General features: G+C 42.1%; 1 protein-coding gene across 1 annotated transcript in view; it reads right to left on the bottom strand.

Moving 5' to 3' along the window:
- The window catches only part of LOC311146754 (KN motif and ankyrin repeat domain-containing protein 4-like), a 35,869-nt gene that overhangs the window by 5,322 nt on the left and 3,461 nt on the right, over positions 1-27,086 (bottom strand). The window contains exons 4-10 of the mRNA XM_084183319.1: positions 15,865-16,023; positions 14,045-15,679; positions 12,054-12,129; positions 7,587-7,946; positions 7,285-7,369; positions 2,298-2,517; positions 420-562 (exon numbers count right to left, since the gene is read on the bottom strand). Of these exons, the coding sequence (XP_084039445.1) occupies positions 420-562; positions 2,298-2,517; positions 7,285-7,369; positions 7,587-7,946; positions 12,054-12,129; positions 14,045-15,679; positions 15,865-15,883 (2,538 nt within the window). The 5' untranslated portion in view covers positions 15,884-16,023. The remainder of the gene's footprint in view (positions 1-419; positions 563-2,297; positions 2,518-7,284; positions 7,370-7,586; positions 7,947-12,053; positions 12,130-14,044; positions 15,680-15,864; positions 16,024-27,086) is intronic.

Raw genomic sequence — 27,086 nt, 5'->3', positions numbered from 1 at the left:
TGAAGCTGCTTAAGAGAATGCCAAGAGTGAGCAAAGCTGTCATCAAGGCAAAGGGTGGCTATTTGAAGAATCTCACATATAAAATATATTTTTGATTTGTTTAACACTTTTTTTGTTACTACATGATTCCATATGTGTTATGTCATAGTTTTGATGTCTTCACTATTATTCTACAATGTAGAAAATAGTAAAAATAAAGAAAAACCCTTGAATGAGTAGGTGTTCTAAAACTTTTGACTGGTAGTGTATAGTGTATGTAACTCTGAAATATCCGCTATGGATTTTGTAGCAATTCTTGTCTATTGCTTTGGAATACTGAGAAGCTTGGTCCTACGGTACAATATGTGCCATATAAGAGTGTTAGGATGAAGTATGAGGCGTGTATTTGGCGTTTACAGAGGCAGTGACAGTGACCTGACCTGGCTGGCTCGAGCGTTGACGTCCCCCAGCTCCATGAGCCTGCCGACCACCTCCATGTCCCCAGAGCCGTCCGGGGCCGTCAGGGAGGCCAGCATCACCGCTGTGTACCCCGCCTTGTTCTGGAGGTCCACATCACACACACCTGCAGAGGAGGGAACACACACACACACACACACACATTTAGAAACCTGTATTGGAATGTTCATGTCAACTTGTGTTTTTGTGGGATTGTTTCAGGAGAGTCTATAGAAGTGGATGAACAGACATGAATACAATGTGGAACCATGTAGATACAATGTGGAACCATGTAGATACACGTGTGGAACCATGTAGATACAATGTGGAACCATGTAGATTCACGTGTGGAACCATGTAGATACAATGTGGAACCATGTAGATACATGTGTGGAACCATGTAGATACAATGTGGAACCATGTAGATACACATGTGGAACCATGTAGATACATGTGTGGAACCATGTAGATACAATGTGGAACCATGTAGATACACGTGTGGAACCATGTAGATACAATGTGGAACCATGTAGATACAATGTGGAACCATGTAGATACACGTGTGGAACCATGTAGAAACAATGTGGAACCATGTAGATACACTGTGGAACCATGTAGATACAATGTGGAACCATGTAGATGCACTGTGGAACCATGTAGATACAATGTGGAACCATGTAGATACACGTGTGGAACCATGTAGATACACGTGTGGAACCATGTAGATACAATGTGGAACCATGTAGATACAATGTGGAACCATGTAGATACAATGTGGAACCATGTAGATACAATGTGGAACCATGTAGATACAATGTGGAACCATGTAGATACAATGTGGAACCATGTAGATACACGTGTGGAACCATGTAGATACAATGTGGAACCATGTAGATACAATGTGGAACCATGTAGATACATGTGTGGAACCATGTAGATACAATGTGGAACCATGTAGATACACTGTGGAACCATGTAGATACAATGTGGAACCATGTAGATACAATGTGGAACCATGTAGATACACGTGTGGAACCATGTAGAAACAATGTGGAACCATGTAGATACACTGTGGAACCATGTAGATACAATGTGGAACCATGTAGATGCACTGTGGAACCATGTAGATACAATGTGGAACCATGTAGATACACGTGTGGAACCATGTAGATACACGTGTGGAACCATGTAGATACAATGTGGAACCATGTAGATACAATGTGGAACCATGTAGATACAATGTGGAACCATGTAGATACAATGTGGAACCATGTAGATACAATGTGGAACCATGTAGATACAATGTGTAACCATGTAGATACACGTGTGGAACCATGTAGATACAATGTGGAACCATGTAGATACAATGTGGAACCATGTAGATACACGTGTGGAACCATGTAGATACAATGTGGAACCATGTAGATACACTGTGGAACCATGTAGATACAATGTGGAACCATGTAGATGCACTGTGGAACCATGTAGATACAATGTGGAACCATGTAGATACACGTGTGGAACCATGTAGATACAATGTGGAACCATGTAGATACAATGTGGAACCATGTAGATACACGTGTGGAACCATGTAGATACAATGTGGAACCATGTAGATACAATGTGGAACCATGTAGATACAATGTGGAACCATGTAGATGCACTGTGGAACCATGTAGATACACTGTGGAACCATGTAGATACAATGTGGAACCATGTAGATATCCCATACAGTGAGTGTTTATGTACACATACTGTCCTACCTTTACCATACTCATAATAGTGGAATAACACACACACACACACACACACACACACACACACACACACACACACACACACACACACACAGTGGTACCTACCTGTGTCCAGTAGCAGGCTGACAATGGGGTAGTTGGTGTGAGACACGCTGTAGTGCAGCACTGTGTTGCCGTTGTCGTCAGCCATGTTAACTAGGAAGGGGAGGAGCGAGGGCGTGGCCGTCCTCACCTCTCTGAGGTACACAGACACCGTATTGGCCAGGGAGTCCTCCTCAGCCGCCACCCGGAACCAATGCTGGAACAGCACCACCAGGCCCCGCCTCTGGGGAACAGACAGAAGTTAACCGGGGAGTGTTAGTTCGGGGCTAGGACAAAAGCCTGCACACACTGTGGCCCACCTGGACTGGAGTTGCCCAGCCCTGCCATAGACTCCGATCTAAGATCAGTTTCCTGTTTTCCCCCCAAATGGAGGATAAACTGGTCCTAGATCTGTATCTGAGGACTTCTATCCATAACCCTTGGATATTTCAGAGAGAAAATGCATACAGCAGATAGACATGTTAATGATTCTAACAGCAGATAGACATGTTAATGATGCTAACAGCAGATAGACATGTTAATGATGCTAACAGCTGATAGACATGTTAATGATGCTAACAGCAGATAGACATGTTAATGATGTTAGTGACGAGACCTCTGGTGGCATGTCTTGTGGGGTATGCATGGGTGTCCGAGCTGTGAGCCAAAAGTTCAAACAGACAGCTCGGTGCATTCAACATGTCAATACTTCTCATAAATACAGTGAGGGAAAAACGTATTTGATCCCCTGCTGATTTTGTACGTAGGTTTATTTGAACAGTGAGAGACAGAATAACAACAACAAAAATCCAGAAAAACGCATGTCAAAAATGTTATACATTGATTCGCATTTTAATGAGGGAAATAAGTATTTGACCCCTTCTCAATCAGAAAGATTTCTGGCTCCCAGGTGACTTTTATACAGGTAACGAGCTGAGATTAGGAGCACACTCTTAAAGGGAGTGCTCCTAATCTCAGTTTGTTACCTGTATAAAAGACATCTGTCCACAGAAGCAATCAATCAATCAGATTCCAAACTCTCCACCATGACCAAGATCAAAGAGCTCTCCAAGGATGTCAGGGACAAGATTGTAGACCTACACAAGGCTGGAATGGGCTACAAGACCATCGCCAAGCAGCTTGGTGAGAAGGTGTCAACAATTGGTGAGATTATTCGCAAATGGAAGAAACACAAAATAACTGTCAATCTCCCTCGACCTGGGGTTCTATGCAAGATCTCACCTCGTGGAGTTGCAATGATCATGAGAACGGTGAGGAATCAGCCCAGAACTATACGGGAGGATCTTGTCAATGATCTCAAGGCAGCTGGGACCATAGTCACCAAGAAAACAATTGGTAACACACTACGCCGTGAAGGACTGAAATCCTGCAGCGCACGCAAGGTCCCCCTGCTCAAGAAAGCACATATACAGGCCCGTCTGAAGTTGAGAGGAGAACTGGGTGAAAGTGTTGTGGTCAGATGAGACCAAAATCGAGCTCTTTGGCATCAACTCAACTCGCCGTGTTTGGAGGAGGAGGAATGCTGCCTATGACCCCAAGAACACCATCCCCACCGTCAAACATGGAGGTGGAAACATTATGCTTTGGGGGTGTTTTTCTGCTAAAGGGACAGGACAACTTCACCGCATCAAAGGGACGATGGACGGGGCCATGTACCATCAAATCTTGGGTGAGAACCTCCTTCCCTCAGCCAGGGCATTGAAAATGGGTTGTGGATGGGTATTCCAGCATGACAATGACCCAAAACACATGGCCAAGGCAACAAAGGAGTGGCTCAAGAAGAAGCACATTAAGATCCTGGAGTGGCCTAGCCAGTCTCCAGACCTTAATCCCAGAAAATCTGTGGAGGGAGCTGAAGGTTCGAGTTGCCAAACGTCAGCCTCGAAACCTTAATGACTTGGAGAAGATCTGCAAAGAGGAGTGGGACAAAATCCCTCCTGAGATGTGTGCAAACCTGGTGGCCAACTACAAGAAACGTCTGACCTCTGTGATTGCCAACAAGGGATTTGCCACCAAGTACTAAGTCATGTTTTGCAGAGGGGTCAAATACTTATTTCCCTCATTAAAATGCAAATCAATTATAACATTTTTGACATGCGTTTTTCTGGATTCTTTTGTTGTTATTCTGTCTCTCACTGTTCAAATAAACCTACCATTAAAATTATAGACTGATCATGTCTTTGTCACTGGGCAAATGTACAAAATCAGCAGGGGATCAAATACTTTTTTTCCCTCACTGTACAAGTAGTGATGAAGTCAATCTCTCCTCCACTTTGAGCCAGGAGAGATTGACATGCATAGTATTAATATTAGCTCTCTGTGTACATCCAAGGGCCAGCCGTGCTGCCCTGTTCTGAGCCAATTGCAATTTTCGTAAGTTCTTTTTTTGTGGCACCTGACCACACGACTGAACAGTAGTCCAGGTGTGACAAAACTAGGGCCTGTAGGACCTGCCTTGTTGATAGTGCTGTTAAGAAGGTAGAGCAGCGCTTATTATGGACATACTTCTCCCCATCTTAGCTACTGTTGTATCAATATGTTTTGACCATGACAGTTTACAATCCAGGGTTACTCCAAGCAGTTTAGTCACCTCAACGTGCTCAATTTCCACATTATTTATTACAAGATTTAGTTGAGGTTTAGGGTTTAGTGAATGATTTGTCCCAAATACAATGCGTTGAGTTTTAGAAATATTTAGGACTAACTTATTCCTTGCCACCCACTCTGAAACTAACTGCAACTCTTTGTTAAGTGTTGCAGTCATTTCAGTCGCTGTAGTAGCTGACATGTATAGTGTTGAGTCATCCGCATACATAGACACTCTGGCTTTACTCAAAGCCAGTGGCATGTCGTTAGTAAAGATTGAAAAAAGTAATGGGCCTAGACAGCTGCCCTGGGGAATTCCTGATTCTACCTGGATTATGTTGGAGAGGCTTCCATTAAAGAACACCCTCTGTGTTCTGTTAGACAGGTAACTCTGTATCCACAATATAGCAGGGGGTGTAAAGCCATAATACATACGTTTTTCCAGCAGCAGACTATGATCGATAATGTCAAAAGCCGCAATGAAGTCTAAAAAAACAGCCCCACAATCTTTTTATCATCAATTTCTCTCAGCCAATCATCAGTCATTTGTGTAAGTGCTGTGCTTGTTGAATGTCCTTCCCTATAAGCATGCTGAAAGTTTGTTGTCAATTTGTTTACTGTAAAATAGCATTGTATCTGGTCAAACACCATTTTTTCCAAAAGGTTACTAAGGGTTAGTAACAGGCTGATTGGTCGGCTATTTGAGCCAGTAAAGGGGGCTTTACTATTCTTAGGTAGCGGAATGACTTTTGCTTTCCTCCAAGCCTGGGGGCACACACATTCTAGTAGGCTTCAATTGAAAATATGGCAAATAGGAGTGGCAATATCGTCCGCTATTATCCTCAGTAATTTTCCATCCAAGTTGTCAGACCCCGGTGGCTTGTCATTGTTGAAAGACAACAATCATTTTTTCACCTCTTCCACACTCACTTTACGGAATTCAAAATTACAATGCTTGTCTTTCATAATTTGGTCAGATATACTTGGTGGTGTAGTGTCAGCAATTGTTGCTGTCATGTCATGCCTAAATTTGCTAATCTTGGCAATGAACAAATGATTAAAGTAGTTGGAAAAATCAGTTGGTTTTGTGATGAATGAGCCATCTGATTGAATTAATGATGGAGCTGAGTTTGCCTTTTTTCCCAAAACTTCATTTAAGGTGCTCCAAAGTTTTTTACTATCATTCTTTGTCATTTATCTTTGTTTCATAGTGTAGTTTCTTCTTATTTTTATTCAGTTTAGTCACATGATTTCTGAATTTGCAATACGTTTGCCAATCGGTTGTGCAGCCAGACTTATTTGCCATTCCTTTTGCCTCATCCCTCTCAACCATTAATTTCTAAATTCCTCATCAATCTACAGGGATTTAACAGTTTTTACAGTAATTTTCTTAATGGGTGCATGCTTATTAGTAACTGGAATAAGCAATTTCATAAATGTGTCAAGTGCAGTGTCTGTTTGCTCCTCATTACACACCACGGACCAACATATATTCTTTACATCAACAACATAGGAATCACTACAAAACCTATTGTATGACCTTTTATACACAATATTAGGCCCAGCCTTTGGAACTTTGGTTTTCCTAGATATGGCTACTATATTGTGATTACTTCATCCAATGGATCTGGATACTGCTTTCAAACAAATCTCTGCAGCATTAGTAAAGATATGATCAATACATGTTGATGATTTCATTCCTGTACTGTTTGTAACTACCCTGGTATGCTGGGCAGGCCATTCTTTTGGTTACCATGGCTATGCCCCCATAGGATGACAAAGACCCCATCCACAAGGCACGAGTAAGCCATATGCCATGGCCGTCTCAGTCACCAGATCTCAACCCAGTTGACCACCATCAACAAATGATGTATTTTCTCATGGAAGAATGGTGTCGCATCCCTCCAATAGAGTTCCAGACACTTGTAGAATCTATGCCAAGGTGCATTGAAGCTCTTCTGGCTCGTGGTGGCCCTTTATGTTGGTGTTTCCTTGATTTTGGCAGTTACATTTACATTTTAGTCATTTAGCAGACGCTCTTATCCAGAGCGACTAATAGTTAGTGCATACATTTTTTTATATATTTTTTTATACTGGTCCCCCGTGGGAATCGAACCCACAACCCTGGCATGGCAAACGCCATGCTCTACCAACTGAGCTACACGGGACTATAGTTACCTGTACATTTTAATGATGCTAATGAAAGTAATGAGGTGTATAACTATGCTTTTCTTCCATTCATTAAATGAAAAATGACACAAATGATTTCATCTTTAAGACACTGTGTTTGGTAGTGCCTGCCTTATCTGTGTTGACAGCCGTTCATAGAGGTGTTGAATAAGGCTTGTGCAATTAGGTTGTGCCTATAGGTCTATGTCTAAGTGTATTTCTGTACCATACGTACCATTCCATCATTGGGGTTATCAATGTTATCCATGTGATCGTTGACGAAATGACATGCTGCTATGAACTCCCCTTCTACAGCCTCTCTATGAGGAAATAGAATCAGTCCCATGAGTTGGACTGTCAACAATATTAATATACTCTCACTAACATCAATACGTTATAATAAATCGTTTTTTTTTATTCTGAAAAAATGTCATGGCACTTTTCAAAATTAGAAAATGAATATGCCAAAATTTAAACTGGCAAATCATCAAATTGTATAATTAATGAATGAAATACGATATACTCAGTTCCCCTCACCTGTCTTGTTTGGGATCTGTGATAGGGTCTGGTTCTGCTTTCATGGTTTCCTCTGGTGTTGTGTCTGTCTTGTTCTGTTCCTTTGGTTCTGCAGCTTCCGCATCCCCACCACTATCTGTCTGTTCGTCTGGTTGTGCAGCTTGAGTAGTCTCGTCCGTCGGATTGGTTCCTTCCATCATCTCTTGGCCTGGGCTTGGGTCTCCCTCTTTCTGGTCTCCATGGTTGGAACCCCTGTGGTCTGCACGTTTCTCTGCCATCTCCCCAGGGTGGAGTTGTCCATCCGGTTGTTGCTGCAGGGCTGACATGTCCTCGTTTGCATGCCTCTTACTGTCCAAATCCTCATTTGGTGTCGTTTCAAAGCTAAACACATATCATTAGGAACCAGTTTGTTTTTGCCATTACACTATTAGAAAAAAAAAAAGGGTTCCAAAAGGGTTCTTCAGCTGTCCGCATATGATAACCCTTTTGGGTTCCATGTAGAACCCGCTGTGGAACCAAAAAGGGTTCTTCAAAGGGTTCTCCTATGTGGACAGCCAAAGAACCCTTTTAGGTTCTAAATGTACAGCCATCCTGCCAATCTAGCCATATAGAGTGCCTTCAGGAAGTATTCACACCCCTTGACTTATTCCACATTTTAGTTGTTACAGACTGAATTCAAAATTGTTTAAATATACAGTGGGGAAAAAAGTATTTAGTCAGCCACCAATTGTGCAAGTTCTCCCACTTAAAAAGATGAGAGAGGCCTGTAATTTCATTCATCATAGGTACACGTCAACAATGACAGACAAAATGAGAGAAAAAATTGCAGAAAATCACATTGTAGGATTTTTTATGAATTTATTTGCAAATTATGGTGGAAAATAAGTATTTGGTCAATAACAAAAGTTTCTCAATACTTTGTTATATACCCTTTGTTGGCAATGACACAGGTCAAACGTTTTCTGTAAGTCTTCACAAGGTTTTCACACACTGTTGCTGGTATTTTTGCCCATTCCTCCATGCAGATCTCCTCTAGAGCAGTGATGTTTTGGGGCTGTCGCTGGGCAACACAGACTTTCAACTCCCTCCAAAGATTTTCTATGGGGTTGAGATCTGGAGACTGGCTAGGCCACTCCAGGACCTTGAAATGCTTCTTACGAAGCCACTCCTTCGTTGCCCGGGCGGTGTGTTTGGGATCATTGTCATGCTGAAAGACCCAGCCACGTTTCATCTTCAATGCCCTTGCTGATAGAAGGAGGTTTTCACTCAAAATATCACGATACATGGCCCCATTCATTCTTTCCTTTACACGGATCAGTCGTCCTGGTCCCTTTGCAGAAAAACAGCCCCAAAGCATGATGTTTCCACCCCCATGCTTCACAGTAGGTATGGTGTTCTTTGGATGCAACTCAGCAGCATTTTGTCCTCCAAACACGACGAGTTGAGTTTTTACCAAAAAGTTATATTTTGGTTTCATCTGACCATATGACATTCTCCCAATCCTCTTCTGGATCATCCAAATGCACTCTAGCAAACTTCAGACGGGCCTGGACATGTACTGGCTTAAGCAGGGGGACACGTCTGGCACTGCAGGATTTGAGTCCCTGGCGGCGTAGTGTGTTACTGATGGTAGGCTTTGTTACTTTGGTCCCAGCTCTCTGCAGGTCATTCACTAGGTCCCCCCGTGTGGTTCTGGGATTTTTGCTCACCGTTCTTGTGATCATTTTGACCCCACGGGGTGAGACTTGCGTGGAGCCCCAGATCGAGGGAGATTATCAGTGGTCTTGTATGTCTTCCATTTCCTAATAATTGCTCCCACAGTTGATTTCTTCAAACCAAGCTGCTTACCTATTGCTGATTCAGTCTTCCCAGCCTGGTGCAGGTCTACAATTTTGTTTCTGGTGTCCTTTGACAGCTCTTTGGTCTTGGCCATAGTGGAGTTTGGAGTGTGACTGTTTGAGGTTGTGGACAGGTGTCTTTTATACTGATAACAAGTTCAAACAGGTGCCATTAATACAGGTAACGAGTGGAGGACAGAGGAGCCTCTTAAAGAAGAAGTTACAGGTCTGTGAGAGACAGAAATCTTGCTTGTTTGTAGGTGACCAAATACTTATTTTCCACCATAATTTGCAAATAAATTCATTAAAAATCCTACAATGTGATTTTCTGGATTTTTTTTCCTCAATTTGTCTGTCATAGTTGACGTGTACCTATGATGAAAATTACAGGCCTCTCTCATCTTTTTAAGTGGGAGAACTTGCACAATTGGTGGCTGACTAAATACATTTTTTCCCCACTGTATGTTTTTCTCACCCTTCTTTTTCTCACCCATAATGACAAAGTGAAAATATTTTTTTGAAATTTTAGCAAATGTATTGCCATATATTTTCAAGCCGATTTAAGTCAAAACTGTAACTAGGCAACTCGGGAACATTCAATGCCGTCTTCGTAAGCAACTCCAGTGTACACTGAGTGTACAAAACATTACTAACACCTGCTCTTTCCATGACAGACTGACCAGGTGAATGCAGGTGAAGGCTATGATCCCTTATTGATGTCACTTGTTAAATCTACTTCAATCAGTGTAGATGAAGGGTAGGAGACAGGTTAAATAAGGATTTTTAAGCCTTGAGACAATTGAGACATAGAGTTGTGCCATTCAGAGGGTGAATGCGCAAGACAAGATTTAAGTGCCTTTGAACGGGGTATGGTAGTAGGTGCCAGGCACGCCGGTTTGACTGTGTCAAGAACTGCAACGCTGCCTGGTTTTTCATACCCAACAGTTTCCTGTGTGTATCAAGAATGGTCCACTACCCAAAGGACATCCAGCCAGCTTGACACAACTGTGGGAAGCATTGGAGTGAATGTGGGCCAGCATCCCTGTGGAATGCTTTCGACACCTTGTAGAGTCCATGCCCCGATGAATTGAGGCTGTTCTGAGGGCAACTCAATATTAAGAAGGTTTTCCTAATGTTTTGTACACTCAGTGTATATTCGGCCTTATGTTTTAGGTTATTGTCCTGCTGTAAGGTGTATTTGTCTCCCAGTGTCTGTTGGAAAGCAGACTGAACCAGGTTTTCCTCTAAGACGTTGCCTGTGGTTACAGCTGTATTCCATTTCTTTTTATCCTAAAAAAACTCCCTAGTCCTTGCCGATGACAAGCATACCCATAACATGATGCAGCCACCACCATGCTTGAAAATATGAAGAATGGTACTCAGTGATGTGTTGGATTTGCCCCAAACATAAGACTTTGTATTCAGGACATAAAGTTAATTTCTTTGTCACATTTTTTGCAGTTTTACTTTAGTGCCTTATTGCAAACAGGATGCATGTTTTGGAATATTTTTATTCTGTACAGGCTTTCTTCTTTTCACTCTGTCATTTAGGTTAGTATTGTGGAGTAACTACAATGTTGTTGATCCATCCTCAGTTTTCTCCTATCACAGCCATTAAACTCTGTAACTGTTTTAAAGTCACCATTGGCCTCATGGTGAAATCCATGAGTGGTTTCCTTCCTATCCGGCAACTGAGTTAGGTGGACACCTGTATCTTTGTAGTAACTGGGTGTATTGTATATAGCCTCGTTACTGTATATAGCCTCGTTACTGTATATAGCCTCGTTACTGTATATAGCCTCTCTACTGCTGCTCTTTCATTTATAAAAAATAAATAAAAAATCTGTTTTTTACTTAACACTTATTTTTCTTAAAACTGCATTGTTGGTTAAGGGCTTGTAAGTAAGCATTTCATTGTAAGGTCTACACCTGTTGTATTTGGCGCATGTGACAAATACAATTTGATTTGATTTGACTGATACACCATCCAAAGTGTAATTAATAACTTCACCATGCTCAAAGGGATATTCATTGTCTGCTTTTAAATTTTTACCCATCTACCAATAGGTGCCCTTCTTTGTGAGGCATTGGAAAACCTCCCTGGTCTTTGTGGTTGAATCTGTGTTTGAAATTCACTTCTCGACTGGGGGTACAGAGATGAGGTAATCGTTTAAAAAATCATGTTAAACACTATTATTGCACACAGAGTGAGTCCATGCAACTTATTATGTGACTTGTTAAGCACATTTTTACTCCTAAACTTTAGGCTTGCCATATCAAAGGGGTTGAATACTTATTGACTTAAGACATTTAATCTTTTCATTTTGTATTAATTTGTGAACATTTCTAAAAACATAATTCCACTTTGACATTATGGAGTATTGTGTGTAGGCCAGTGACACAAAATCTCAATTTAATCCATTTTAAATTCAGGCTGTAACACAACAAAATGTGAAAAAGTCAAGGGGTGTGAATACTTTCTGAAGGCACTGTACAAGGGGTTTTCATAGCTAAACGCAGACAGTACCAAACTAGTGTTGCCGCACAGTAAAATCTTCAGGGTTAGCCATAAGTTGGTCATAAATTCAGAGGGTGATGCTCAAGTTAGTTATTTGTAAACAACATATACATCAGGAGACTGGTGTCTTACCCTCTGCTCACACCAGCAAAGTGGAGGTTCTTTGACAGCCGAGCACTCCCATTTCTCTTCATGATGGATGTTGGGACTAGGAGAGAAAAAGACATGACTAGGATTGCAAAACTACTGGTAAAAGCTATGGCAATCTATAGGAACGTTGGTAATTTATACTTTAATAACTTTAAACAAATGTATTCATATATAATATTCTTTTTATATATCTGTGCCCATGAGTTTCTAGTGCAGTGGTTCCCAACCAGGGGTAATAAGACCCCTGGGGGTACTTGGTCTATCCACAGGGGGTACTTGAGAAGACTCATGAGACCAGAGGCCTACTGGTAAAATGCACATGAGGGGGTACTTCAGGGGTACTCCGGGCAGAGCAAAATTCAGTTGGTGGTACAGTAACCAAAAGAGGTTGGGAACTACTGCTCTAGTGAATAGGCCATTTAATTCAAGAGAAAATTGCCTACTTAATGAAATAAGCATCTAATCAACAATGGCATTATTTGCCATTAACTATGCAACTCTTCCAACTATTTAGTTTTTTCACAACTGCCACCAGTTTGGCACCAGAACATTTAAAACAAAGACATATTGACATAGTAATACAAATACAGTATAAAGGATATTTCATGCTGAAACCCTCATATTAAACACCAATGGTATTCACTAAGTTGATGGTTTATATTTGTATTTGTTATTTTAAAATATTCTTATTTGATTATTTAATATATTTAACATGTGATAAGGCCACACAGAGGGCCAGAGATAATTACAGACACCTGTGATCATCTAAAGTACCCCAAAAGGCCACTAGATAAAATTCCTAAAATAACTTGAAAGTTACCACAATTCTGGTAGTTTACTGGTAAACTTCAGAAGTTTCCAGTAATATACCCTCCCTTTGCAACCCTAGACGAGACGGAATAATGTTTTAAGGCGTAGGAGCTGTTAAATCACACGGTCTCACTTTGAATACAACAACGGCTAAACAAACAACAACAACTAAAGGGTTGGTGAAGCTTGAACCCTTCATAAAAGCTACATAATTGTAAATGCTTTGCAAATTGTTGTCCTTTCAGGTGGGACCAACCACACAGTACGACATAGACATGGAAATAGACAGTCCTTAAACATACTCCATTATACATGGTTGGTAGCCTAATAGCAATGGGAAGCTTTGATAACTTTCTTTGCTTTAATAAGACACACGAGTCTGGTGAGTTGTGTCCTCAGCAGCTTTGAATTGTCTTTTGCACGAGAACAAAATAATTATGACCAAAGTGCTAGTATAAAGGAGGAAAAGGGAAGTGCTTGTAGGGACTGAGTCATTTCAATATGGCAAAAATAAAATCCTTCATAAAGTGCCTACAGTAAGAGAGAGTTACAGTCGTCACTACACTTCTATCAGGCATAAAGCCAGGCCAAATATAACCATTCATTTACACTGCATGGTAAAATTGTGGGTCTCGATGTGAGAGAGGCAAGTAAAGTTGTCAAAAAATGGTCTCTTTGACATGGTAATAAAATGTGTGTGCAGGGAATTCCCGTAAATGACTCGCAAATCTGACCTAATCGTTCATGCTAGATGGAGAAATAGCTCAAAGCTGTGAGTTAAATGTGCTGACGTGACGTGAATGGGGTTTAACAAACATTGGGAATCGATTGCGTTACACTTTGAAATTCAAATGAGTTCGAAAATGTCTACCTTATAAAAGACAAAAGAGCTCTGTGCTATAAAATTAGCATTGGAATTCAATTAGCTTTATAAGGAACCTGAGAAGATAATTCCTTTTTCCAAATAACTTCTCTTTTTATATTTAATTGAAAATATTTAACGTCTGTGTAGACTGTCAATTATTGGCCAGGTTCCCAGTCCTAGATCAAGACTTCTCCTGGACTAGAAAGCACTTTCAATTGAGATTCTGCTTTTTAGTCTAGCAATGGGCTTAATCTGTGTTCTGGAAATCAACCCAAAGATCTGTGAAAATAAACGATACCTCCTTGAGAAACCTCTCCGTCACTGGATCCATGGTTGTAGTAGGAGGAAAGAGTATGAACCAGACTCATCATCTCCTCCTGTAGCGAATTGACCTTGGGGTCTGGGTGCTCCAGGGCCTTGCCCCCCTCTGTTGCTGTCCCCCCACACAGACACTCCCACTGCTGTTCCAGGAGACCCTGGATCCTCCTTATGTGGAGGGCTGCCACAGCTTGATCCATGCTCCCTGGGGGGGCTTCCTCCTGAGGCATGTGCTCCATGGGTACTGCCAAGCCTGGTTCTCTGACAGAGCAATGGACCACCGTTTCTGAACTGTGTTGACCAGCTCCAAGACGGATCGCTTGGGCCTCCATCATGAAAGAGCTAGCTGAAACCCAAACTTGATGATCTTCTAGGCCCTCAATCTGAGCGCCAGAGTTTTGTCTATTTGTTCTAATGGTCACTGTATTTGTCGACAAAGCTTCTCCTACATTCAAACTTTCTCGAATGGACGTACCATGCGCACCTGCTAAGGCCCACCTAGAAGTATTCTCAGTCTGTTCTTCATCTTGGTCCACAGGGACTCTATCTGCTCTCACCCAGTCCCCAGTGTTCCTTGTCAGCTGGCACTTCCTCTCATCCTTCCTCCGGCCCTCCTTCTGCTGTTCTCTCAATAGCACGGTTGTCTTCTGGAGGTCCAGGCTGCTCTCATGAAGCCTCTGCTCCAGCATGGCCACTTTGGCCTGCAGGGACGTCACTGTGAGAAGCTCATCCAGGTCTGTGCTTGTCCTCCATTCATGTGTCTGGTTAGAGTCATCATCAGTGACATCGTCTTTGGTGGGGAAGAGATGACTCTCTTTCCTGGGTCTTTTGAGGTCAGAGGTCACGTAAGAGTGGTCTTTAACCCTGTTGGCGAAGGTTCGGGACCCGGGTTTGGGGTTCAGTCCAAGACGGAGCATCTCCCTCTCCTCCTGCAGGATGCAGATCTGTGCCTTGAGCTCTGGGATGACCCGGACCTCCTCCTCCAGTTCGCCCATGCGCGCCAGGGCTTCATTTAGGCGGCGGAGGGTTCCAGAAAAGTCCTGGTCGGACGGACAGTCGGACGAGCGGTCCAGGGAGTAGAAGATGTCTTCCGTGGACGTGTCCCTTCCTCCAAGACGGTCTCTGGAGCTTCGGAGACTGACTGGGTCTTCAGTTGAACTTTTCCTCAGCAGAACGGTGAGAGGCAGGTTGGAGGCCCGCAGGAGATTGGGCCTGATGTGCTCCCCCAAGGGCTGCTCATCAAAGGCCCGGATACTGGCTTCCATCTCTGCCACAGACTTGTACCCTCCAGGGGAGGCTGGCGATCTGCCGTCATAAACCCAAGAGCCATAGCCTTGGTGGGGGTCGGCGAGGCGAGACTTGGGGGCCAGAGCTCCAGTGGAGCCCAAGGGGCTAGGCTGGTAACCATGCCCAGAGAGCTTGAGGTGCCTGGGGAGAGTGCTGGGCCTCTGCCCACTGCTCCGGCGCAGGATGGGGACCCTCTTTATGGTGTGGCCCTTCTCGATGTCGTCCACGTACTTGAGGAAGTCCAGGTCCAGGTGGAAGCCATAGGGCGTTTCCACAGAGTACGGAGGCTTCCCCTTCACCCCGTTCTCTGGGGCTTTGGGCCCATTTCCTAAAAAAGGATTGCAGTGTTGCAATACTTGTTATCATAGCATTGATAGATAATAAGCACTGTAGTGTGTGGAGCGTAAATGTGTTTAGGAATTATCTAACATACAGTTTTAGTTTCATATAACCAACTATCAAAAAGGTAGCCAATTTTCATTTATACATTTCATATATTTTTAAGGCTGTTACCATTTTGTTTGTCCATCATTGTCAGGCTTCAGCTGTGAGCATTGTTTTTTAGCACATTGTATGTTTGTTGGTAGTCTGAGTGCCAGTTGGTTTCTGCTCTCCTGCCAACTTCTACGGGCGTTGTGACTCTTTTCTCGTGATGGAAAGCAGGTTGACTGCCTGGCAAGAGAGAGCAAACGGGACAGAGGAGGAGGTGAGAACATTTGTAGATTATTGTTGTTAATGTCTCTGTTGTGTGTTCTAATGTCTCTGTTGTGTGTTCTAATGTCTCTGTTGTGTGTTCTAATGTCTCTGTTGTGTGTTCTAATGTCTCTGTTGTGTGTTCTAATGTCTCTGTTGTGTGTTCTAATGTCTCTGTTGTGTGTTCTAATGTCTCTGTTGTGTGGCAAGTCCGCCCCTGATTATAGCCCTTCAGTCCAAATACAGATCTCAAAATAACTCCCAGACTGTTGAGACCAATAGTCAGGGAACCCAATACACTCCTACATATAAAAATGTCTCTCCTACTCTCTATTGGCCTCCCACCTTTCTCCCAGTGATTTCTCTCTGTTTCTCTTCCTCAATATATTTCTCTCCTCTTAATTTCTCGCCTGTCTTCTCTCCTTTCACTCTCTTTACTTATTCTACATTGTACCCTCTTGTCCTCCCGCCATCTTGTCTACTTTGTCTCTATCCTGACCACCCATATCTATCCATCTCACTCTTCTCTTTCTCCCCTCTTCCCAAGCTTCTTCCCTCCCTCCTCCCTCTCTGTCTGTCCTTCCCGTCTCCCCCTCTATAACCCTAAGCCCCCCTCTCTCTCCTGACCACTCAGTGGGTGGGTGCTAGACTCTCTGGCCTCTTGAGGGACCACTGTGACAGCCACATGCAGCCACAGACCCAAACAATGTCAGCTATGCAGTAAACAGAGAAATACCACTGACTGAACAGTCCCATTGTGAATGACGCCCGACACACACACGATAAGCACAATAACAGACGTGCACACACACACACACACACACACACACTCTCCATACATACAGAACATACTGTGCATACATTCACAAAGATCACTCACACACATGTGCATACTACTGTAAATAAAATAAGATATGCTGGACAGTTTTATCTCCATCTCTTCATTCAAAGACTCATTCATAGACACTCTTAATGACAGTTGTGGCTGCTTCGCGTGATGTATTGTTGTCTCTACCTTCTTGCCCTCTGTGCTGTTGTCTGTGCCCAATAATGTTTGTACCATGTCTTGTGCTGCTACCATGTTGTGTTGCCATGCTATGTTGTTGTCTTAGGTTTCTCTTTATATAATATAATATAATATTCCATTTAGCAGACGCTTTTATCCAAAGCGACTTACAGTCATGCGTAAATACATTTTTGTGTATGGGTGGTCTCGAACCCATTACCCTGGCGTTACAAGCGCCGTGCTCTACCGGCTGAGCTACAGAGGACCACGTAGTGGTGTGTCTCTTGTTGTGATGTGTGTTTTGTCCTATATTTTTATTTTTAATCCCAGCCCCGTCCCTGCAGGAGGCCTTTTTGCCTTTTGGTAGGCCGTCATTGTAAATAAGAATTTGTTCTTAACTGACTTGCCTAGTTAAATAAAGGTTAAATAAATAAAATAAATAAATATACTGTGTCAATGGTATGTATTGACATATCATTTCTGTGACCCACAACAATCCACACGCCACCTGTGAGTTATTCCTTATTCCCCTAGCTACGCACATCATCGCTGACACCAATCGCCCCCGGTATAAACAAACAATACTAATCACAGGACGAAGGTAGATGGCGACATAGAGAGACGATAGAGAGACATTGTGGTGCCAGGCCTTTTCACTGAGATGAAAGTAGTCTTTCAACACCTGACTCAGCTAAGCTTAGCGCTGAGATTTAGTCTGAAGACCTGGGGCTGTGACAGCAGAGGGTACAGCACAGGGCACGCGTCTTCATGTTCACAGGTGACTGTTGACAGAGTACTGTAGTATCGTCAATGGGGGGAAACAAACAGAGATATCTTAGGAAGGAAAGAGAGGAAGCCCCTGTCATGACTCTCCCTGGGTGAGGATCAAAGACTCATATCAGCCAAGACAATGGCCGACAACACGGGGGGGCTGTGCCGGTCTTGACACCTTAATACTGCCATAAATTAGAGATAGGAGAATCTATCTCTGGCCCTGTAGTATGGTGAAAGGAATGTCCTTTGTTTCAGAGACTTTTGCCGCCCAAAAACTTCAACATCCAACAATGAACATTGGGACAATATATTTCAACATCCAAACGTTGGGAATGATGAGAAATGGAATATAGAAAAATTTATGTATATTTTGTATAAAGGTGTTATAAGGAAAACATTGTGACTTGAAGAGCTTTTACACTGTGGATATCAGGTATACATCCTTTACCTTGGGTAGAAAATATCAAGGAGGAAGACAATGTTTTCGTGAAGATAGGAATGTGATTTTAGCTTTCTAACAAAATCATAGTGATAATAATACTTTTGCCTCGTAACTAGCCACGCCCGAGGGAGCTCAGAGAGCGTGTCAGTATGACGGAAACGCCCCTCTTTACCAGAATACAAGACTGAGATAAGAATGATCAGATCAGACTAGACGGACCTCAAGCTGCAGCTGTTGTCCATATTGGTCCCGACCCTGAAAATCAACACGAGGTGAAGACGACAAAGTTGCCTCCACTAACAATCAATGGTACGGCTGTGTAGCTGTTCTAAGTAGTGTATCTAAGAAGGTGAATTTAAGTGGGACCACCCTGTTACTCTCTTCAAACCATCGTCTACTACACTGCTCTCATCACCCCACTGGGGATCATCAACACGGCTGATTAGCCGTCCTCAGAAGACCACTTCCAGAACGAGTGAAAGTAAACAGACGACTAAGAAGAAGGACATTGTGACCTCTAGTGGACAATCTGAGCATTATATCTGAACCTTACTTCTAAAAGGCCACCCGAAAAGAGAAGGCCCAATCGACCCATCTCACGAAGGCCTGTGTCCAACAGAGACGACGAAATCAAACAAGTACATACATGCATTACTTCTTGCCAAACGGGCGTCAGTTCTGGAAAAGTATTAGGATGACTATGAGCTTAGGTTCATGTGTATCCAAGTGTTTCTCTCTCCCTCTCTTTAACTCGCCATCTTTTGTAACAAGTGTCATATTGTGTTAGTCCGCTAGGGACCCGTTTTCATTGTATTACGTTTCTAATCCCTACCTATACTGTGTATGTGTTTGTATCTTGTGTTATCATTTTTAATTAGTTAGTAAATAAATAATTAAATCAATTTGTGTGGTACAGAATGATCAGTAAGACCCAGGTTCGTGCAGACTTAAAGAGCCTACTGTCACGTTCGTTGAAAGACGGGACAGACCAAGGCGCAGCGTGATATACGTACATGCTTATTTTCTAAATAAACACACGACAAAACAAGAAACGAAACGTGAAGTCCGAGGTAGACGACACAACATACCTTAACAAGATCCCACAACCCACTAGTGCCAATAGGCTGCCTAAGTATGGTCCCGAATCAGAGACAACGAACGACAGCTGCCTCTGATTGGGAATTACACCGGCCAACATAGAACCATACATACTAGATCGACAAACAATGACCAAACACAACAAGGAATATACACACCCTGACTCAACATATAAGCGTCCCCTGAGTCAGGGCGTGACACCTACGTATTTCAGAATGAGACTGATATGAGGTAAATGATAACTTAATAAATTACTGTTAAATTATAAGAGATATCTAGATATCTTTAGAGTTAATTCGGGAAACGGTAACTTGTTAAACAACGTTTCCCGTGGTGCCCCAAATTCCTAATGAGTTAATTGTTACATGATTAATTTAATCTAGTAACAATTAAACATAGTAGGTAATTATTCGATAATAGTCATCGCAATAATGAAAGGCACGTCACGACACCCATTTGCTTGTGGGAAATGTCAATCAAAACAAACTGTTTTAGGAGTTAGTGAAGAGAGAGAAAGGGCGGGGTGTTAACAACGCTCTGTTACCTCTGTGATACTAAACTGTATACACACGTCTAACTTTTCTGTGGTGTAATTAAGCGACAATGCCCGAGATAGCTACATAAATCACTTTAATTGTGTGGTGTATTCATGGGTTGCACGTTTCGTCACAATATTGTTTTGAACATTTGTTTTGGACTGATGACCGACTGCGCATTCTACTCAATGCATTGCCAATGAGCGCTGATGAATATTTCATCAAAAGTGCATTATTGTGGCTTGGAAATACAATGACATTTCTAAAGGAGGCAAATAACTAGTAGGAAAACCTTTTGTCATCATTTTGATGTCGCCAGATTGACTTTAGATGCAGTATAACTTTAGCTAGCTAGCGAAGATTGAGGGGAGACCACCACATTTTTGCTAGCTGACATTAGCATTGCTAGCTATTTTTGACGAACTTTGCTAGCTAATGACAACATTGCCATCCGTCTAAAGTAAATTTGACGACATGATAATAATGGCAAAGTTGTTTCCTGCTAAATATCTATCTACTTTAGCAATGTCATCGTATTTCCAGGAAACTATAGTGTAATTTAGTCGAAACAGCCGTTAGCCTCCATCCAGAATGACTGGGCTTATCGCTATGGCACCGCCGGTAGAGGGCGGATTGAGAACGTTCATAGTAATGGCATGACGCGACTATTGATGGAGGTGCAACCTATGTATAGCTACAGACATTTACTTTAACTATGGTGTATAGCTACAGACATTTACTTTAACTATGGTGTATAGCTACAGACATTACTTTTAACTGTCTTTGTACTTTAAAAAATAATATTTTTTAAACACTTTTAACATAGGCCAGGCCCTGTTGTTACCTCATTTCCCAGCAATAATGCCTTGCCACTAGTCTCCTGAGTGGCGCAGTGGTCTAAGGCACTGCATCGCAGTGCTAACTGTGCCACTAGAGATCCTGGTTCGAATCCAGGCTCTGTCGCAGCCGGCCGTGACCGGGAGACTCATGGGCGGCGCACAATTGGTCCAGGGTAGGGGAGGGAATGGCCGGCAGGGATGTAGCTCAGTTGATAGAGCATGGCATTTGCAATGCCAGGGTTGTGGGTTTGATTCCCACGGGGGGCCAGTATTAAAAAAAAATGTATTCACTAACTGTAAGTCGCTCTGGATAAGAGCGTCTGCTAAATGACTAAAATGTAAATGCATTACTACGCCTGGGAAGAAAAAAACACTTCAAGTTGCTCAACTTGCCATTGGCTCAACTTACCCCATGGCCATTGGCTCAACTTACCTCAAGGTAAACATTTTGACTATATTAGCCCACACAGCTACAAGTATGCACTTTCATGCTAGGTTTAGGACCTCATATTGAAGCTTATAGAGACCCCAACTGATGTATAGAACAATCTTAAAATGTGACTTTTTCAGTATGTCGCGCGTCACTACCTCAAAGGAGATCCATTTGAACGTAAACTTTTTTATTTATTATAAAAAATGCTTTCTGGTGCCTTAATAACAAACGTGTATGCCATCTGTAAATACGAATAAAATGGTTAAATTACAAGCCTAGTTGGTTTAGCCACAGAAAAAGACAGCAACCTTCCCGCTAGCCATGATTGGCTGAGATAATGAGTGGGCTGGACATGCCGAGAGATGAGTTCGGATTGGTCTGCCATGTGGCACGCTTCTGTCTATTTGAGCTGGTCAGTATGTGTAGTTAATCCTGTCTAACGCGTCTTTAAACAATATATATCCCGTAGTAGAACTGCATAAGTGTTGCTCTCCACTTTCTGGAGGACCGAGTTTTGAAATCAGTGGAATTAGAGTATGATAGCTAAGGAGATGGAGAAAACAACTGTCTCCGGATTACATATTCAAACTAACGGCAACCATGGCATCCGTGAGAGAGGGAGAAGCGTTTTCAGATATTACACATTTCTAATTTTGTCATAAAGTCGTTTTCATTTCAAGTTAGTGTACTGTTAGCTAGCTAGCTAACGTTAGCTGGCTGGCTCGCTAGCTAACGTTACGTGTATGATCTGTGTAGTAATATTATTCGTATCTCAGAGCCATTTGCTTTGCTAGTTATAACCTAATGTTAGCTACCTAACATTGAACCTGGTTGGTTAGCTAGCTGCAGATTCATGCAGGGTAGTAACATCATGAGTTGGGATTATGGTTAATTGTTTAGCTAGCTAGCTAGCTACGTGTCTTAATAAAAGACTACACTATGCAAGTAACCATTTCAATAGAATGTTAATGATGTCACTGCGACAACTGTTGATAGACGTAGCTGGTAAATTCGCTCTGCTATTTACTCCAATTTCAGAGCACTCTCGTCTGAGTGTGCCAGAGCACAGAATAACTGACACATTTCCGAACGCTCAACACCCGTTGAATATGGCCGGTGTTAGTAAACTTTTGCAAAAAAGCGTAAATTGTTGCCAGCAGCACAGTTGCAGTCACCAACACTCTGGATAACATAAAAACAGCCTTATCCAGCTCTGCTAAGGTGAGTAAAATAGTCTGGAAGTAGCTATCAAGTTAGCCAAACTTAGCCAGTTAGCTTGGGTGCTTGACTGCTGTTGTTAGGACAGAACGCTCTGATCAACCCTTAAAGAGATGGGTGGGCCTAAAGCTTAAGAGGGTGTGAATGATGCTGAATGGGTATAGACAAAGAAGAGCTCTCCAGTAGGTGCACCAAAACATTCAAAGGCCATTTTCTCAAAAGTGAGGTTACAAGTTTATCAACTTTCAAAGCAGAATTACTTTCCCATTGTTCCTCAACTGTAGTGTATGATATACCATTTTCTAGCTCTGAGTCTCTACTTTTATCCAATGTAAAAAAACACAATTTTAAATTTGGCTACATAAGACCGAATCGAGCCGGTCGGTCACAAATCATCTACTTTGGTTTAGATACAAGCATCATGAAACCTCTAACAAAATAAATTCATTAGACTTGGTGAAAATTAGTTTTTTGGACCTAACTTGCTTACCACTTTTTCCATGTGGTTTCTTCCTTCACAGACTCCATGAAATGATTACCCCTTCCTAAATAGTTGGTCAAATTATTAATTTCCCTAGAAACTTACCCCTTTGGCTCAACTTACCCCACTCTCCCCTACTGCAATCATTTATTGTTATAGTTATAGTCCTTGGTGTGGATGGCCCTTAAAGCCTTTTCCCCAGTTTAAAGGTCTTAGAAGAAGGAAGTCTCAATATTTTTTGACTGACATTTTGGGGTCAATATGAGGGCTTTGTTTCCCTTCCTGTCCCCACCACTGCTCTGTCCTGGGTATAAATGCATCGGTTTCTCCTCACGTGGCCTCCTCACATCGTTACAAACCTTGGAATCCAAACATCTCCAACCACAGCATTCTTGACTAAAAAGCGCAAATTAAATTTGAACTCATGGCACTGTTAAAACGGTCGCCTCCCTAAGATGATATGTTCTAAAACACTAAGGCCACCATTTTTAGTTGCTGGTTTTAGATACGTAATGGGGACACGTACACATTGTTTAGATTTTTTTGTTCCTAGAACACCTTCATCTATTTGTGCTAACACCTATCTATGTATTTGACAATGACCATTGTTGGCAAGCACAAACAGGCCTGGGACCAGGCTACCTTGAAGTTGCTACATACGTTGCTACACTAAAAACAAAGGGTTGGGAATTGGGCTCTCAAATAAGCTTTGTGAAGAATGTTGTAGAAGACATAAAGCTGTCATCAACATAAGAGTCCAGAAGATTCCTTGTTTCTCAGCTGTTCCTGGACTGATTCCTCTGATAAGATCAGATGTTTCTGTCTCTCCCTTTCGTTAAAGCGGCAATCAGCAGTTGAAACAATAACAAAGCGAACGCCCCCACCACTGGTTCGCAAAAAACCTGAGCGACGGGATTGGAGAAATGGAACCACTCTCAAATTCATAGACAGAGCTATGGATGCAAGGACTGACCATCCATGATATCAAAATTATAGTTTTAACCATGTTTTGAGGCTATACAGTGTTTGTTTACATTTACATTGTTTACAAACATTGGAGTAAACGAAGTTTATATTTTGGGCTCTGATGAGGTACGACAGTTGAACTAAAGCTCATGAGGCATTTACATGTTATATTCTTCAAGAATCAATGGGTACATAGTCCAAAAATGGATGTAGCTACTGCAGATTGTCCCTTTAACTGTGGTGGTGGTGTGTATGCATTTTATTTGTGATTCACGCTCACAAACCTAAAGTGCTACTTACAACGTGCCGTGGACTCGAATGAATGGTTCCATTAACAAAGCAATCAATCACACTTCTTTAAGTTCATTGTTTTCTCGTCACTCATGGCACCCTAGTGGTTAGAACAAAAGGTCACATTTGTTGATTTTGTTCTGCCACAGTCAGTGTACAAGGGTGTGGCGTCCCAAATGCCACCCCCTTCCCCATTTGTTGCACTATTTTTGAACTATGGGCTCTGGTCAAAAGTATCGCACTATATAGGGAATAGGGTGCCATTTGGGACGTACTGTAAAACTGGAGAGCGCAGTGACTTTCTCCTCTCTGTTCTGTTCTCAGGAAAAGGGATATTTTCTTCCTCCAGTTTGGCCATGCTGACTGTGTGGTTTTTCCAGCACATAACTCTATTCCTTGTCTTCTGTTTGGAGTTGGTTTAGAAACTCAAGCCAACTTCTTGGACTCCAACTCCCCCTACCCAACCACTGTCTTTCTCTTCTCCCAACTTCCTCTATCTGTCACTCTCTCACACACACACTCATTCTCCCTCTCAATCCAGTTTGACTCCCTGTGGTTCTGTAGTGTTCTCTGTGTTCTAATGTCTCTGTTCTTTGTTCTAATGTCTCTGTTCTGTGTGTTCTAATGCCTTTGTTCTGTGTGTTCTAATGCCTCTGTTCTGTGTGTTCCAATGCCTCTGTTCTGTGTGTTCTAATGTCTCTGTTCTGTGTGTTCTAATGCCTCTGTTCTGTGTGTTCTAATGCGTCTGTTCTGTGTGTTCTAATGCGTCTGTTCTGTGTTCTAATGCGTCTGTTCTTTGTGTTCTAATGTCTCTGTTCTGTGTGTTCTAATGCCTCTGTTCTGTGTGTTCTAATGTGTCTGTTCTGTGTGTTCTAATGCCTCTGTTCTGTGTGTTCTAATGTCACTGTTCTGTGTGTTCTAATGCGTCTGTTCTGTGTGTTCTAATGTCTCTGTTCTGTGTGTTCTAATGCCTTTGTTCTGTGTGTTCTAATGTCTCTGTTCTGTGTGTTCTAATGCGTCTGTTCTGTTTGTTCTAATGTCTCTGTTCTGTGTGTTCTAATGTCTCTGTTCTCTGTGTTCTAGAGAATTTGGACCATTTGGATAATTATGCTATCTCTTCAACCTTTTGAGGCCTTTGACATGGACTCTGGCTGTTCATGCCCTCTGTTCCTGTATGAGGATGATGCTGCCCTCTTGGTTTCACATTAGAATGAGGAGACTGTTGAAAAGACCCTAAGCAGCCAACTGACTAAAGTCAGTAAGTGGTTATCCAACAACAAACTGTCTCTGCATTTAGGCAAGACAGAATGTATCCTATTTGGTTACAAACACAAAGTTAGAAACTCTTCCAACTTCTCAGTCAAGTGTAATGGAGTAGTGGTGAAGGAGAAATGCTCGGGTGAACTCATGGCTCTGAATGTCATTGAGAAGGTTCATTGCAGTTCCTGCCAAGAGTAGGCAAGTTCCTGGATACAGAGACTATGAGGACCCTGGTAACATCTCTGATACAGTGCCACTATGATTATGCATGGTTCAGTGGCATGACCAAAACTCTGAAGGACAAACTTAAAACAGCCCAAAACAAACTAATGAGAATAATATTTAAGCTCAGCCCTAGGATGCACATTGATCCTAATCATTTCAGGGAACTGAAAATGCTTCCAGTTGATCTACGGGTGGTGCAGATCAAACTGTTGATGGTTTAAAAAGTTATACATAACCTTTCCCCAAGTTACTTGGGGGAAGCAGGTAGCTTAGTGGTTGTGCCAGTAACCGAAAGGTCGCTGGTTCTAATCCCTGAGCCGACTAGGTGAAAAATCTGTCGATGTGCCCTTGAGCAAGGCACTTAACCCTAATTGCTCCTGTAAGTCACTCTGGATAAGAGCGTCGGCTAAAATGTATTTATTTTAATTTTAATTTAATTAGAGTCTCTCATCGACCATCACACCAGAGCCAGTGTTGCCAATAGAAGATCGCTGCGCTATATAAGCATGGCTGTAAAAAGCTATTTCCTTAACACTTGTGCAGAGGAATGGAATTGTGTACCAAACCATATAAAATCCGTACCATCCATACCAAACCATATGAAATCCATAAAATCCATACCTTAAGAAATGGTTTATGGGCAAAATGCTTTAAAACTGCACAGGCTAAAGAAAGTATAATTGCTTCAATGAACTTACTGTAACTTGGTCATCTATTTTATTCCTTCTACTGTTTCCTCCCTATTGATGAAATGTATTTGAGATGTATTTTCTTTTCATGTTATAATCTTGTGTATATTTTGTTTTCATTATATAATCTTGTGTATATTTCCACAATGGAAATATATTTTTATTTTTACCTTTTCGTGTCAGCGTCAATGATTTGAATGGCATTGCTCTGTATCCACGTGTGGTTGTATTGTGTTTAAATGGTCAAATAAATCAAATCAAATCAACAACAACAAAACAGCAACAGGGTCTCAATCTCATCTCCGTGCGCAGAAGGACATAGTGCCAAAGCCAATAGGATGAAACAGCTGCCAGTGAGGCTTTCACGTAAGGAAGAAAAACAGCATGGTATTTTAAATGGTCAGGCTAAAATAGTGAGTGTGTGAGTGAGTGAGTGAGTGAGTGAGTGAGTGAGTGAGTGAGTGAGTGTGGGAGGTGTAATAAATGTGTGATAGACAACTGATCTCTAAAAGTCGACTGTCTATCAGATGGTCAGACGTCTATCAGATGGTCAGATGTCTATCAGATGGTCAGACGTCTATCAGATGGTCAGACGTCTATCAGATGGTCAGACGTCTATCAGATGGTCAGACGTCTATCAGATGGTCAGACGTCTATCAGATGGTCAGACGTCTATCAGATGGTCAGACGTCTATCAGATGGTCAGACGTCTATCAGATGGTCAGACGTCTAACTGTAACTGCTCCAAGTCCTACCTGTTTACCTGATTAGCTCGGACTACTGA

This window comes from Coregonus lavaretus (genome assembly GCF_964263955.1).
Source record: "Coregonus lavaretus genome assembly, chromosome: 19".
In the NCBI taxonomy this organism is placed as follows: Eukaryota; Metazoa; Chordata; class Actinopteri; order Salmoniformes; family Salmonidae; genus Coregonus; species Coregonus lavaretus.
This window is presented reverse-complemented; position numbering and strand designations above follow the sequence as displayed.